The sequence below is a fragment of the Stegodyphus dumicola genome, chromosome 2 (genome assembly GCF_044657685.1).
Source record: "Stegodyphus dumicola isolate Sdum_Otavi_A_Nest chromosome 2, ASM4465768v1".
Taxonomy (NCBI): domain Eukaryota; kingdom Metazoa; phylum Arthropoda; class Arachnida; order Araneae; family Eresidae; genus Stegodyphus; species Stegodyphus dumicola.
In genome coordinates, this window is record NC_140769.1 from 203,539,265 (window position 1) to 203,553,849 (window position 14,585).

The 14,585-nt window shown below is 34.5% G+C and overlaps 1 protein-coding gene across 3 annotated transcripts in view; it reads left to right on the forward strand.

The window, feature by feature from the left end:
• The first annotated feature begins 2,478 nt into the window (after positions 1-2,478).
• LOC118181153 (uncharacterized) overlaps positions 2,479-14,585 on the forward strand; it is a 115,610-nt gene continuing 103,503 nt past the window's right edge. The window contains exon 1 of one of the 3 annotated variants that reach the window (XM_085811649.1): positions 2,479-3,408. In XM_085811649.1, coding sequence (XP_085667775.1) covers positions 3,066-3,408 — 343 coding nt within the window. In that variant the 5' untranslated portion in view covers positions 2,479-3,065. The remainder of the gene's footprint in view (positions 3,409-14,585) is intronic. The other 2 variants (XM_085811650.1, XM_085811648.1) reach the window with 2 other exon arrangements.

Consider the following 14,585-nt stretch of genomic DNA (forward strand, 5'->3'; position numbering starts at 1 on the left):
ATAAATAAATAAATAAATAAAAAAATAAAAATGTATTATATACTATATAAAAAAAATCTGATGTGTACACCACATCACTTCCTTGTACGGAATATTAAATTATATGCATTTTTTCTTGCATTTCATTTAAACATATTGGATTGAATTAAATCTACTTCGCCGACAGCGCATAAGCTTATTTCTTTTTTAACAAGCTTACTTCTTGCAAACAAAACTGTAAGTGCCATCACAGTTTTGTTTGCAAGAATAAGTACCAGTGCATTTTTCATAATTTTTTCAATCATTTAATATTTTACTTTGCTCTCATTTTGTTCATTATGGACATTTTTAACTGTAAGGTTATTAAAAAATTAATACATATAATTAAAAAGATTTTTTATTTCATTCCTTTTCTTTAGCCAAATAATTAGAGTTGAAAATTATTGTGTTCTGATTTTATTTGGCTCATTTATCAATGTGGGGATGTTTTGCCCATCCTCCAAATGTGAAATCAGAGTTGGATCACTACTGAGGTGTCAAATCACGAACTAGTCAAATTCAAGTGCACAAACTCCAAAGTAAGGTAACATTTCAGACTTGGTGCTTTGGTCAGTGATCCATTTGCGTTGTGAGTAGTTCTTGGGACACTGTCAGATTTCGCAGTTTCAACATATTCCAACATTACAATATAGTAATATAATATAATTAGTTAATAATATATAATATTAATTATATCATGTTATATATACACGCATATATAGAAATATATAGGAAGAAAGAAATTTAAAACCAATTTATCACAAATTTAAATTCAAATGAAATTTAAAAAAAAACTGCAGAATATAAAATTAAATTTCTGAAAATGTAAAAATAAAAATAAAAGTAAACTTATACAAGAAAAACCAACAATAAAAAATGTAAAAATAAAGCATGAAAGAGGAGAAATCCAATCAACTCCGACATAATGTCTTCAGAATATGCCGAAATTGATTACAGCTTCTCTTCCATAAGAAAATTCTTATGGAAACTGGTTTGTAGAAAATACCTTTTAACCCAGGACATTGTGAGAACTTCCTTTCAAACGCCAGTTTGAAACTAAGAAAAGAACCCAGAGACGCCTAGGTTGCCAATTTGACCTCTTTGACAAAATTAAAAATTGTAATCGGAATAGTTCTCCCAGAAGGTGAATTTAAAACTGCATAACGCAGAATTTTAAATTTAAAGGGTTTGGTTTGGTTTATTGTGATTACAGCAAAGCACACTACGCGTATTTGCCTAAGGGCAGGGATGCCTTCGTGGAGGACTTTCTAAGGGAAACTTGCTCGTATACACTTTGCAGATGGGGAAAACCACGAAAACGCCCATGCAGCCATTTTGAAATTTGAAATTTTGAAAAAAATTTTGAAATGGGAGAAAGAATAATTTTAAGCGGAAAAAATATCAAACACTTCCAAATTAAAAGCAACATTGCAATTTAGGTGTTGAAAAATAAATAAAAAGAAATAAGTAGAATTAAGAATACCAGAAAAAAGTGAGAATATTAAAGTTAATATACAAAATTCAAAATATTTAATATGGCAAATATTGTCACTATTGCAAAAGGAACCTAAAAATTTCTTTATTGTGAATTTAATGCTATTAAGAAAAAAAATTAAAATGTTAAGAAAGTAAGAAAATGAAGTAAAGGGAAAATGTTAGAAAAACAAAACGTTTTCACGTCATGGGGACAACAAAGCAAAGAAATAAAAAGCCGTATACAGTCAAAAGTCGTTAATTCGGACACCCATAATCCGGAATGATCTATAATCCGGACCTCAAAGCTACAAACTCTGCGCATGCGTCGTGTTGACGCATAGGCGTTTACGCGTGCGCGTAAGACGTTTACGGCGGCGAATATGCGTGTGCGCATGCGCATAATACGTTTACGCATGCGCGTTTAATGTATAACGGACGGTATAAGCTAAGCTAAAATTATCTAATTCAGTTAATGTTGCAGATTGCGTTGTTCCTTATTCTTCGAATTGGATCCGGCTTATTATTTTTTCCAGACTGTTAGAGCAATTTTATGAAAGCCTCTGAAAAAAGACTATCACTCGTTGTCCAGCAGACCAAAGAATTCTCAATACACGTACAATTACTCGAGTACTCGAGTATTTGTGATCAACAAGAAGCTCTATCGATAACAGTACACGTCTTCAACAATTTTATTTGGACAGGCTACTATTTTCTTTTTGGAACCATTTCCAAATCTCATCGTCTTTCTTATTACAGATCCTGAAATGGGCCCTTATGGCTATCTGTTTAAAAGGCGAAAGTTTTTCTTCTCCATGGTCATGTTGGTCAAAACAGAATAATTTCTGACATCCAATATTCCCTTTTCTTTTCTTTTTTTTTTTTTTTTTTTGTGAACGTTCTTTGGAAGCTTGTTGTCGAACACTCTTGGCGTCAAGGGGAAAGTTGTTTGCATAGATCACGTGACGACACCTAGTAGCTGGTTATAGGAATTGATATGATTAAGAACTGTCACTTCAACTATATACAGAAATTTGGCAAGCGGGAAAGTCTACTATTGCCAAACATGTCTGTATTGGGCTGTAAATTATGTGGTTCAAAAGTGCAAATCTGTTATATTTTCTCCTTTGATATGGAAATCAGTGTAGCTAATGGAGAAAAACGAAAATTAAGGCTTAGCTGATGCGAGTGAGATTAAATATGGTTGTTTGACGAGTGCTTGTTTGATAGTTCGTGTTAATCAGTCAAAAATAAACGATTTGTGATGGTTTGTGTACTGCTAATATTTGCCCCATGTGGTACTATAAGATTTCATAAAAGTTTGCAGACAGTTTCTTGTATTTGTAAAAGCTCTTGTAAATCTATAAAAGAATAGATAAATATATATAATCTATCTTGTATATATCTATTCAAACCTTGAGTGTAAAATCCATTGCTGATTATTATTTATATAATTATCACTGTAAAAGCTCTGTGATTAATGCAGGATCATTTTACTTTTTATGTTACTCTTAATTTCATAATTTATTTCATGATTCAGTATCAGTGATGCTTACTTTTATTTCGTATTTACAATGCCTGTCCAAGCACCGCAGTGGACAGATTTCTTATCCTGTCCTATTTGTTATAATGAATTTGAGTGTAACATTCGTCGCCCTGTCAGTCTTGGCTGCGGCCATACTATGTGCAAAAGTTGCTTATCGAAACTTCAGAGGAAACAGTGTCCATTTGATCAAACTGTTATCAACATTGACATCAACCAGTTACCTGAAAACTATGCTCTTTTGCAACTCGTTGGTGGGAAAGTGCCAGATAAACCACCTTCAATTATTCCTTTGGTATCCAAAGAAGATTTCAAATATTATTTAGAAACTAAAAAATGTTTGGAAGAATTAGCTTTATTTCTGAAGTCACCTGGTAAGTAATATTTTGAGCACTATTTACTTGTATGTGTTACTCAAAAAATTAAAAAATCGTTTCATTATATTTATCATCATAAGTTTCATTATATGTTTGTTAAATGTCATTACTTTACTGAACAAATTGAGTAATCATTAGACTAATTTTTTTTTTTTTTTTTTTTTTTTTTTAATGTGCACTGATGGCCAAGTGGTTAAATTGTTGAATGCTGGTAATTCGACCTGTGTTCAAATACTGGTTAGCAGGCAAGCTGGTTGGATAGGTGTTTTCAAGATTTTTTCCTGTATAACATAAATAAAAGCCATATTGTCTAAAAAAATTGCTTTACAAAGCAGTTTTTCCCTTAGCTAGGTAGCCCTGTTATGCCTTGCTATACTGTAAATTATCCCATATTTTTATAGGTCTTATTTTTCTTATACGAGTTATTTAAGCATTGACATTTGGGGGGGGGAGATACCCTGGATAAATCATTTATATGAATTCAGGTCTGGACTGGAGGCCTTGCCGTTGTTTTTTAACCTCAGTTTGTTATGTATTTCGTCTGTTTGTTTAAAAATAAAACAGCCCACATTCCTGTGCTAAAAATTATAATTTATTTTACTTTGATTGAATTTAATTGTTTTGGTAGCCATACACTCATTATCTAAAACTTGTTATTAATATTGAAGAAATAAAAAATGTTTTTTCCCCCAAGTGATTTTTCTCTTCATAATTTTCAGCATTTATTTGAATTAGTGCTTCTATTTGTAATATTTACCATGGATTTAAGTAATTTGTGGTACTGTAATATTTGTTATTGTAAAACTTCGTAGTTTCAGAAAATCTATCTGAAATATTTTATTGCTAACATGGCTTTTTTTCTGTTTTGCATCCAGAATTTTCCAGAAATGAATATCAGCACAATCTCTCAATTTCATCGGTTTCAGTATTTTCTTTTTTAATACTTACTTTATAGATTTGAACTATGTTGCTGGCATGTACACTCAGCACAAAAAAGGATTGGACAGTTCTCTATGGTTTTTGGCCCAAAAATCGTCTCTACACAAAGCCAAAATGACAAGACAAAGAATTGCACAAAGTCAGCCCTAAAATCGCTGCTATACAAAGCCAAAATAACAAGACAAAGAATTGCATAAAGTCGGTCAGTATCCATGTACACATCAACCTACTTTTTACTTAAAAAAAAAAAAAAAAAAATCCCAGAATTGCACAAAAATGGCATTGCGCACTCCCTTGACTTTTTTCATATACACATCGACCTATTTTCACTTACAAAAAATCGGAGAATTGCACAAACTATGCCTTACGTACTCCCTTGAGTTTGCCCATGTACACAGCGATATATTTTTACTGAAGAAGTCAAAGAGCATCCAATTCTACAGTAGAGGCAAACAAAAAATACATAATCTCAATAAATTACATTTTAAACCAAACAATAAAATAACATAAAGGAAAAACCTTTTATGCATTTAAACACTACACAAAGCAAATATCCACTTACCTTATTTAGAAATTCGTTCTTCTTCAGTCTGTAGCACAAAATTCCTTAACAGCATCTAAAAACTTCCTAAAATTATCTGAACTAGAATCCATATATCGGGCCACGTGAATTCAAAAAATAAGAGTCAAAAATATACTACGTAGTTCTGGACTGTCGCAAAAATGGCTACTAAGTAAACATTCATTTACACACCAGTCAATTAATGTACTTTCCCCTTTTATTCCAAATTGTACAGAAACTTCAAATTAATCTTACTACATTCAGCCATTGTACTATCTAAACAATGAAACAAGCAATGTACTTCCTAAGCAACACACACCACAAAAACCCTTGCAAACCATCCCATGTTTCAAAATCTCTTTGAATAATGTAAATGATTATGTTATAATAGGTTTTCCATAACATTCAACTACTCAGGTTACCATAAATGATACAACAACTTGGCGATTAATGAAATAACAACTTTGAGATAAATGAAACAACAACATTACGATAATACAAGGAGTACCCTAAAGTCAACTCTAACCGACAGTTCTACATCTCCCATTCTACTGGGCCAACTGATGAAATTTAGCTCGCGTTTACTGGGGTCAAAGAAGCACCTAATTCTAAGGAAAAGTATATTTACGGGACATTCAACTACTCAGGTTACCACAAATGAAACAACAACATCGCGATAATACAAAGGATACCCTTCAGTCTTCTCTAACCAAAAAGGATGCATTGTTTATTCTTTCATCTAATTTTAATAAAGTGTGCATAAACCACATTTGGCATTATTATGACTTATAAGAAATATGACAATATATAAATTCACTTGTATCTTGGGAAATTTTGAAAAAAAAAACTCTTAATTATTTGCAGGTATGCCTAGAAATACATTTACTTCAAGGTAATGGTAAATATTTCATAGGTTATAATTCAGAAGTGTTTAAAAAAATATATATAAGAATTACTAAAAGTACAACTTTTTAAAATAAATAAAAAAATATCTGTGAATTTTATTTGGATTGAACCTAAATTCTGAATTTGAAAAAAAGGAATCATAAATTTAATATAAAAAAGTCATTATTAAATGTATAAAATCAATTAATAATGAAAAGGTACAGTTTTGAGAGTTAATGTTTTAAAAACTACTCTTGCAGTTTTACAAAACTTGGAATTTTGGCATAATTTGAGTCATAGAAGTGAACTATGAAAAAAAATCGGTATATCATTTCAGAAAAAGAGTTTTTGTGTCAAAATGCCTATGTTAGAACAATGCTATACATAAATCTAATATGCATCCTAAGTTATGCTCTCAAGACATGAAAAACACAAGCTAATTTTCTTGTGTTCTTCAGTCAGCCAGTAGAATGGGAGGTATAGAACTCTCCCCCCCCCTTTTTTTTTGTTCAGAGTGTACATCAACTGATACTAAAACAGTACATCATGAAAAAATTATACTTTGTTATTTAGTAGAGTTGTAATGTTGCTCGCTTCCAACCTGCACGCAACAATAGTGGTGACTGTTAAGAACTGGAAAGTGAACAAAGTCTTGAGAAGGGCTTAAATCCCTTTTTATTCAACTTTAGAAATTATAAATGCGTGCTCTTGACGCTCACAAACTACGCCGACCCGGCGGTAAAATAAAAATAAGAAACTAAGAAAAGAATAGTAACAAGTGACTAACTACGAGGATCTCTCAACGTAACTAACCTCACCACGTTCTAAAATACCACTGATAATTCAGCAAACTTCTGAATATTACGTTGAAAGATTAACAATCTGCCGAGGCAAGCACACAGGCCGAAACGCGTGGTTCTTCAATTTCTAACTAGCCACCTCCACGCTCGTGAAGCAAGAAAGCACACTTTCAAACTCGTTTCCCTTCTATTTAACTCCGATTACTTCCGCTGACAATTTGAATCCTTGCGCATTCTACTAAAATTTACATACTCTGGCATTGGCAATTCCAGGGGAAAGTAAGGCTTGACAGGAAAGATAGTTTAAACTTAAAATAAATGTTAGTTAAAATAAATATAATCCCTACATTTGCCGCTGCCAGAATTTGGTAAACTTGGAAGCAGGTCCTAGAAACGACCTGTTGAAAAGTTTCCACAATTCTGAACTAAATTTTAAGAGCCTCGTTTACATAAAAAAACTGTTTTTTTCACAAAAGGTAGAATAAATTTCTGTAGATACTTATTTAATTCTCTCTTCTTACAGCAACCTTTCCTGGACTTCAGCAATCAATCTGTTCTCTTCCTTCCAGCATCTGGAAGGAATAAGTATCAGTATCTTTCTAAATACATTATGATTTTCACTTTCTTGACACTGAATAAGTTTTTTTTTTTTTTTGAACGATTTATTTTCCTTAGTTACTGCTTAATTCACATTCATTCAAGTATTCAAACATGAATTTAACTTTACCCTGGCTCTCCACCATGTGTGGTGTCAAACGGGAATATTCATGTTTTAGTATTGCAACACTTCCCCTAACCACAATGATTTGTTAGAATTCAATGACCAAATAGACACACCTTACTCGACATTCTACAACTCGATGAGCTACTTTAACATTCTTAAAATTAAAGTGTAGGTGGAGAACCCTACAAAACACATTCATTCTAAATTCCCCCTCATTCATCTTTAGACATGCAGGCTTTCGCTCTAAAGCATGATTTTATCTACAGTTTAATACTTAAATTTGAATTCATTGCTTTTGAGCATTTACTTTTAGCATCTAAAATTTTATGCTTCTAGACTAAATTCTACTTTTACATAACTTTCAAGTATTTACGTATATTTACAAAATTCTAATACATATAATTTTTACAATTTACCATAAAATGAATAAGAGAAAAATAAATTTTTACTTTACTCATTCTTCGCCAAGATGGTGGCACTGAAACTAAAGTTCTTATTAATACAAGAATACGAAGTTATTTTTATCTTCGGCCAAATTTTGGCTTTAACATAACAGAATTAGTCTTTCGACCAACAGAAACTGCTTGTTCTTAGATTTTATACTTAAACAAAATAATACTTCTGCCTTAGCTAAATAAAGTAAAACAAAACTAAGTCTCAACCGAGACACATTGACTTCCGTCAAAACATAGAATTTGTATTTACGCATAACATTTCGGAACAAAAGAAAAAAATGTTATAGAAGATTTTAACTTATTTTTGAGTTTTCGATGATTGGAACTCCGACATCCTCTTCTGGCAGAACTGCTCCCACATTATAGGTTTCATCGACGTCAGTCGTCTCCTTAGGGTCCTTCGAGTGTCGTCCACGTTGCTTTTTCTTTTTCGCCCTCTGCATGCTGGCCTCTTGGAGTGGTAGTCGTCGGGTTGCTGTCTTTTCCGTTTTGCCCCTGGACGGCTGGTCTTGGAGTCCTCCGGTCTGGAATCATGCTTGAATTTCTTCTGTTGGTGGTGGTCTTTTCGTTCTCGGGAATGGTGGCCTTGTTTGCACCTGACTCTCTGGCCCTGGAAGCGTCCTCCTCGATGTAGAATTTCTACTGCGATACATTGTAAGTGGTGTTTTCCTCTTTACCAAAGTTTCTTTACGTGGCGGCTTTTCTTTCTTGTATTTCTTAAATGCTGGAGTCTGACCGTTTTCATTTCTTCTTTTCGGTACCATCGCATGACTTGTAGAAGGGCTAGGTTTCTCTTCAGTTCTCTGCTTCTTGGGTGGTGGAACGGGTGACGTTACTTCTGGACCTTCTACTTCTTTTACGCTTGAGTCCTGCAAGAAACTTTTAAGGATTTCAAAATCAGGAGCTACTCTGATATGCGCCCTCAAGGCGCCAAATATTTTTGGCGAGAAACTCCAAGCTGCCATATTGCTATCTAAATTTTTTGTCTACATTTCGAAATTTAAGCCTAAAATGTCTCCAAAAACACGGTTTTTGTGAATGCAAAAACCACGTTTTGAACGCACAATTTAAGCTAAAAATCCGAAACAAAAACAAAAAATTTAGATAGCAAAACCGTGAAGTTTCTAACCAAAATTATTTTACAAGAGTCCATGTACACAGCAATATGTTTTAATTTAAAAAAACATCTACGAATGGCACAATCTAGGCAACGAACGAATTTACGAACTACGCACACCTCGCTTTAATAAATTAACATAACAATAAATTTCAAAGAATACCATGTACACAGCATCCTGTTTCAACTTAAAAAAACATCTACGAATTGCACAATTTAGGCAACAAACGAATTTACGAATTACGCGCACCTCACTTTAATAAATTAACATAACAACAATAAATTTCAAAGAATACCATGTACACAGCGTTCTGATTCAACTTTAAGAAACATCTACGAATTGCACAATTCAGATGGTAAGCACTAATCAACAAAATAACTAAAATAAATTTTAAACAATTCAAAAAAACAATAATAACGACAGAAATTCATACTAAAAAAAACAATGAACATTATATTCTACAAAATAAGAACAAGAATAAAATAAAATGCACTTACCATTAATGCTTTTTCGAAGAGCAGATATACCAATTTCATACCGCCTTTAACATGCCGCCACGTAATCACTAGTATCGTATTTATATGACAGCCAGACACACTATCCAGAAAATTCATACTATGGTTCACAAATAAATAAAATAACAAATAATCACAAATCCCTACTTCTATCACACACAACCACTAAAAATAATCTCCCATACCTTCTTTCCACAACTCCAAATACCCATTGCCCCTCAACAGGATGACCACGATGATATTTCCTTATGCCGAACTTCAATTCAACAACTTTCACCATTAAATCTTTTCCCCCTAGCTTCTCAGACACAAAGCATGACGGGAACCAACGAACTCCAGCGAAAGACTTTTCAACGTCAACAGGGTTGCCATGCAACACGCAATCGTGCCAAAAACCACCGCAGAACACATATCGCCACATTTGGTGAAATTAGGGCGTATATCAGAGTTGTACCCAAAATCATTTTGATTATAATATTTTTTCACCTGGTCGAGACTTGCTTTACAGATTTCCCCTCTCTCGTTCTTAAGGTACAATACGACTCCCTTGATTTCCTCAATTACATAGGGGCCTTCAAATTTTGGAGCTAACTTTGCAGTAAAATTGTCTGGGGCACTTGATAAAGAAAATTTCCGCTTCAACACTTTATCCCCAACTTTAAAATCTGCTTCACGGCGTTTTCTATCATAATATAACTTTTGTCTATTTCTTGGCATATCCGAGCTTTTAACCGCCTGGTCAATAAGTGTTTGCACATCTTTCTGTTTAAATTGTTGCTCTCTTTGTTGCACAAAGAATAATTTATCTAATGGCGTAATTAACTTCCGTCCTAAAAATAATTCTGCTGGGGTTTTTCCCGTAGTATCGTGATTTGCCGTTCTTAAAGCATAAGCTAACTCATTTATGTAGCCATCCCAGCGCTTGTAATGTGTGCTGACATAACTTCGAATTATTCTTACAATGTTTTTATTAACTCTTTCTGCTATGCTTGCCTGTGGTCTATACGGAACCATTTTGATATGGCGTATGCCTAGTCCAGTGCATATGTTTTCAAATATTTGGCTAACGAATTGTTTACCGTTATCGCTAATGACTTTTATCGGTGGACCGTATTTTAAAATGTATCTGTGTAAGAATGCATCTGCGACTGTTTTGGCTGATGTGCGTTTAAGTGGAACAATTTCTGTCCATTTTGAAAAATGATCTACAATTAATGAAAGAAAACGATTTTTATTTAACTCACTCTGGGGGAAAGGACCAAGAAGATCTATGCCTAAAATTTCATTCGGAAATGTATCGCGAATACTATTTAAGTACCCGGCCTGGCTGTAATTAATATCATTTATTAACTGATGTTGATTGCAGGACCTGACATACGCAGTTACTATTTTGTATGATTGTGGGAAATATACCGCCTCGCGTACCCTTTTTATAGTCTTTCTGACCCCTAAATGACCCGCTGTTTTCGCGTCGTGTAATTCCTTCAAAATGCTTAATCGAAGCGAGGCTGGGATGACTGGTTTGTACTCGAGATTTTTGTTTGTTGTTTTCGTATAAAATAATAAATTATCTATTATTTCATAGTTTTCTGCTCTATTTTTATTGCATCGATATCTGTGTGCTCAAAGCTTTCGAGGTCTTTCAAATATGCATAGATACTTCCAAATTCAGGATCAGCTTTCAGTTCAGCAATAATTGTATCTCTAGAATCTAAAATTTTTGAAGTCAACACAGCGCATTTAAGTTCATTGCCTTCATCGTCCAGTTTTATACGAGAAAGTGCGTCAGCTACATTGTTTTCCTTACCCGGTTTATATTTGATTATGAGATTATATTCTTGGAGTTTTAAAGCCCATCTTATTAACCTGGGTGTTAGGTTTTTCCCTGAGTAAAGTCTACCAACAGCCGCATGATCCGAAAAGACTGTTACTGGCGCTTTGCCGAAATAAACTCGAAATTTGTGTACAGCCATTAATACGGCTAATGTTTCTCTCTCTGTAGCTGTATAAGTGCTTTGTGTATGATTCAATGTTTTACTAAAAAATGCCAAAGGATGGCCATTTTGCATAAGAACCGCACCCACAGCATAGTCCGACGCATCTGCTGCAATTTTCAGGTTTTCGTCCCCCTCCGGGAATTTCAAAACAGGGGGCATTGATGAGCACTTCTTTTAACCTTTCAAAAGCGGTATTTGCTTCCGCTGTCCACGTGAATTTACTTTTCTTTCTTTTAATTACTAACAAGGGTTCAACAATATTAGCAAAATCTTTTATGAATGACCGATAATAAGAACATAACCCAAGGAAAGAACAAAGTTTCTTGGCAGTGTTGGGAGGTGGGAAATTCTTGATTGCTTTTATTTTTGAATCTTGAGTTTCTATACCCTTTTGCGAAATTTTATAACCCAGATATTTAAGTTCTTTAGTTGCGAACTTGCATTTTGAGGCGTTAATTGTAAGACCGGCCTCTTTTAATAATTTAAAAACTTCTTCTAGATCTTTAATTTGTTGTTCCAACGTACTACTCGTTATAATTATATCATCTAGATAGATTAAAGTTCATTTTCCTAGGACAGGCTTTAGAACAATGTCCATAGCTCTCTGGAATGTTGATGGGGCCCCCCACAACCCAAAGGGCATGCGTAAAAATGCATAAGTGCCCGATTTTGTTATAAACGCGGTTTTATGTATGTCTTCGGGTCTCATAGCTATTTGATAGTAGCCAGACGTTAAGTCCAAAGTAGTCATGTATCTTGTAGATTTAATCTTTCTAATAATTTCCTCTATAACCGGCAAAGGGTAAACTGGGAATTTAGTAATACTATTAAGTTTTCTGTAATCAATAGCAAACCTCCAAGCCCTTTTATCCGAAGGAGGAAACTCGTTCTTTTTCCTACATAGTACGACTGGACTCACCTACTCACTATTTATGGGCATTATTATTTTGTTCTTTAACATTTCCTGAATATGTTCTTCTATGATTTGCTCTTTTTATTTATCATAGCGGTAAGGTTTAGTCCTACAGGGTTTGTCGGCAGTTAACTGTATCTCATGCGTAACTATTTGACAGCTACCAGGCCGTTCTGAAAACAAGTTTGAAAAAGTACTCACCACTTGCTGGATGGCTTGACTTTCATGCTCATTCAAATGGCTAAGGTCAACTTGCGGTTGTTCCACTGGTTCCACCACCCTCCGATCCATCTCCAGCACGATAGAACTTTCCTGAAAATTGAGTTTGGCCCTCGCGGCCCTTAAAACCTCCATACCTAAAATAAGTGGATTTTGCAAGTTTTTTACTACAAAAATTAATACTTTAAGGCTTTCGTTCTGAACTTGTATTTTTAAAGATAGTTTTCCAATACAATGACAAGTTTGTCCTTGCGCTGCTATGATTTCTATGTTTTTATTTTTAAATAATCGAAACCTATTAAAGTTATAAAAAATATCACTCATAAAATTACCTTCTGCTCCTGTATCGATAGGGCTTCTACTGGGTCATCGCCAACCCAACCAGGACCTGTATAATTGGTAACTGCGAGTTCTTTATGATGACCGTATTTAAGTATCTTTTTGAGGGTTTTTTCAAAACTTCCAGGTTTTGGACCCTCCCTTTCACAGGCCCCTCTATTCGTTTAAAGCTTTCCTTTCAACTTCTGCCTTCTGGGTACGCGGATGGTTGTTTTCAAATTTCCTTTCTGGGCCTTGACCTTCGAGCTTCGATGAGTTAGCTTGATAGCTCTTTCCCCCATAAGAGCGGTTTGCATTTCTGGTCTGCTCATTTAAAGATTGCCTTCGGATACTTTGAGAATACGAGGCCCCTCTAGCTTTTTCCGCTATTCTGCAATTTTGAAACTTGACCGCCAATTCGAAGAGCTCCTGCAATGTGCTTGGGTTTCTAATTTCGAATTAGTCTTGAACAGCAGGTAACAATCTTGGTAAGATTATTTCAATAATCTCCGCGTCGGGTTTCTTCCCATACAGCATATCCGTCAGCTTAATTTTTCGCAGAATAAAGTCTGTCAACTCTTCTATATTCCGTTGATAAAAACTATACAGTTCGGCTTCTAGCCTTGCTCGATCTTTCACTATGGGGAAGGCCTTTAATAACGATTTTTTGAAATTTTCAAATGTATATGTCTGGCCTCCAAATTGCCCTAATAAAAATTTGCCTATATTCTTCCACCATAGCGCAGCCTGTCCTCTTAGTGCAGATGTAGCGATGGCAACTTTTTGTCTTTCAGGCACAGGTTAGAGCTGGAAGTGATTGTCGAGGCCTTCTAGAAATATCGCCTCGCCACCGAATTTTTTCCGTCAAAATTGACGTTTGGCTTGATTGACGCTCTCATCGTCTGGACCAGGTATCCAAATCCTTCCAATCGGCTTGCCATTTCTTGTTGTCCAGCAACTTCCATCCAATTTTTGGCTATTTCAGTTCGACAAGTGTTCGGGCGCCAATGTAATGTTGCGCGCTTCCAACCTGCACACAACAATAGTGGTGACTGCTAAGAACTGGAAAGTAGACAAAGTCTTGAGAAGGGTTTAAATCCCTTTTTATTCAACTTTAGAAATTACAAATGCGTGCTCTTGACGCTCACAAACTACGCGAACCCAGCGGTAAAATAAAAATAAGAAACTAAGAAAAGAATAGTAACAAGTGACTAACTACGAGAATCTCTAAACGTAACTAACCTCACCGCGTTCTAAAATACCGCTGATAATTCAGCAAACTTCTGAATATTACGTTGAAAGATTAACAATCTACCGAGGCAAGCACACAGGCCGAAATGCGTGGTTCTTCAATTTCTAACTAGCCACCTCCACGCTCGTGAAGCAAGAAAGCACACTTTCGAACTCGTTTCCCTTTTCCGCTGACAATTTGAATACTTGCGTGTTCTACTAAAATTTACATACTCTGGCATTGGCAATTCCAGGGGAAAGTAATGCTTGACAGGAAAGATAGTTTAAACTTAAAATAAATGTTAGTTAAAATAAATATAAACCCTACAGAGTCTTCATATCAAAATGCATAATAGACAATCTAAAGTATTCCTGATTACTACTGTGTTACATATCCATGCAGAATTAAAGTTTTTCAGATGATAGGTAGTTAGAAACATTTTTTTCAGACTAAATTATTTATCTGAACAAGTTTCCCCACTTAAAAACATTTTAAGAA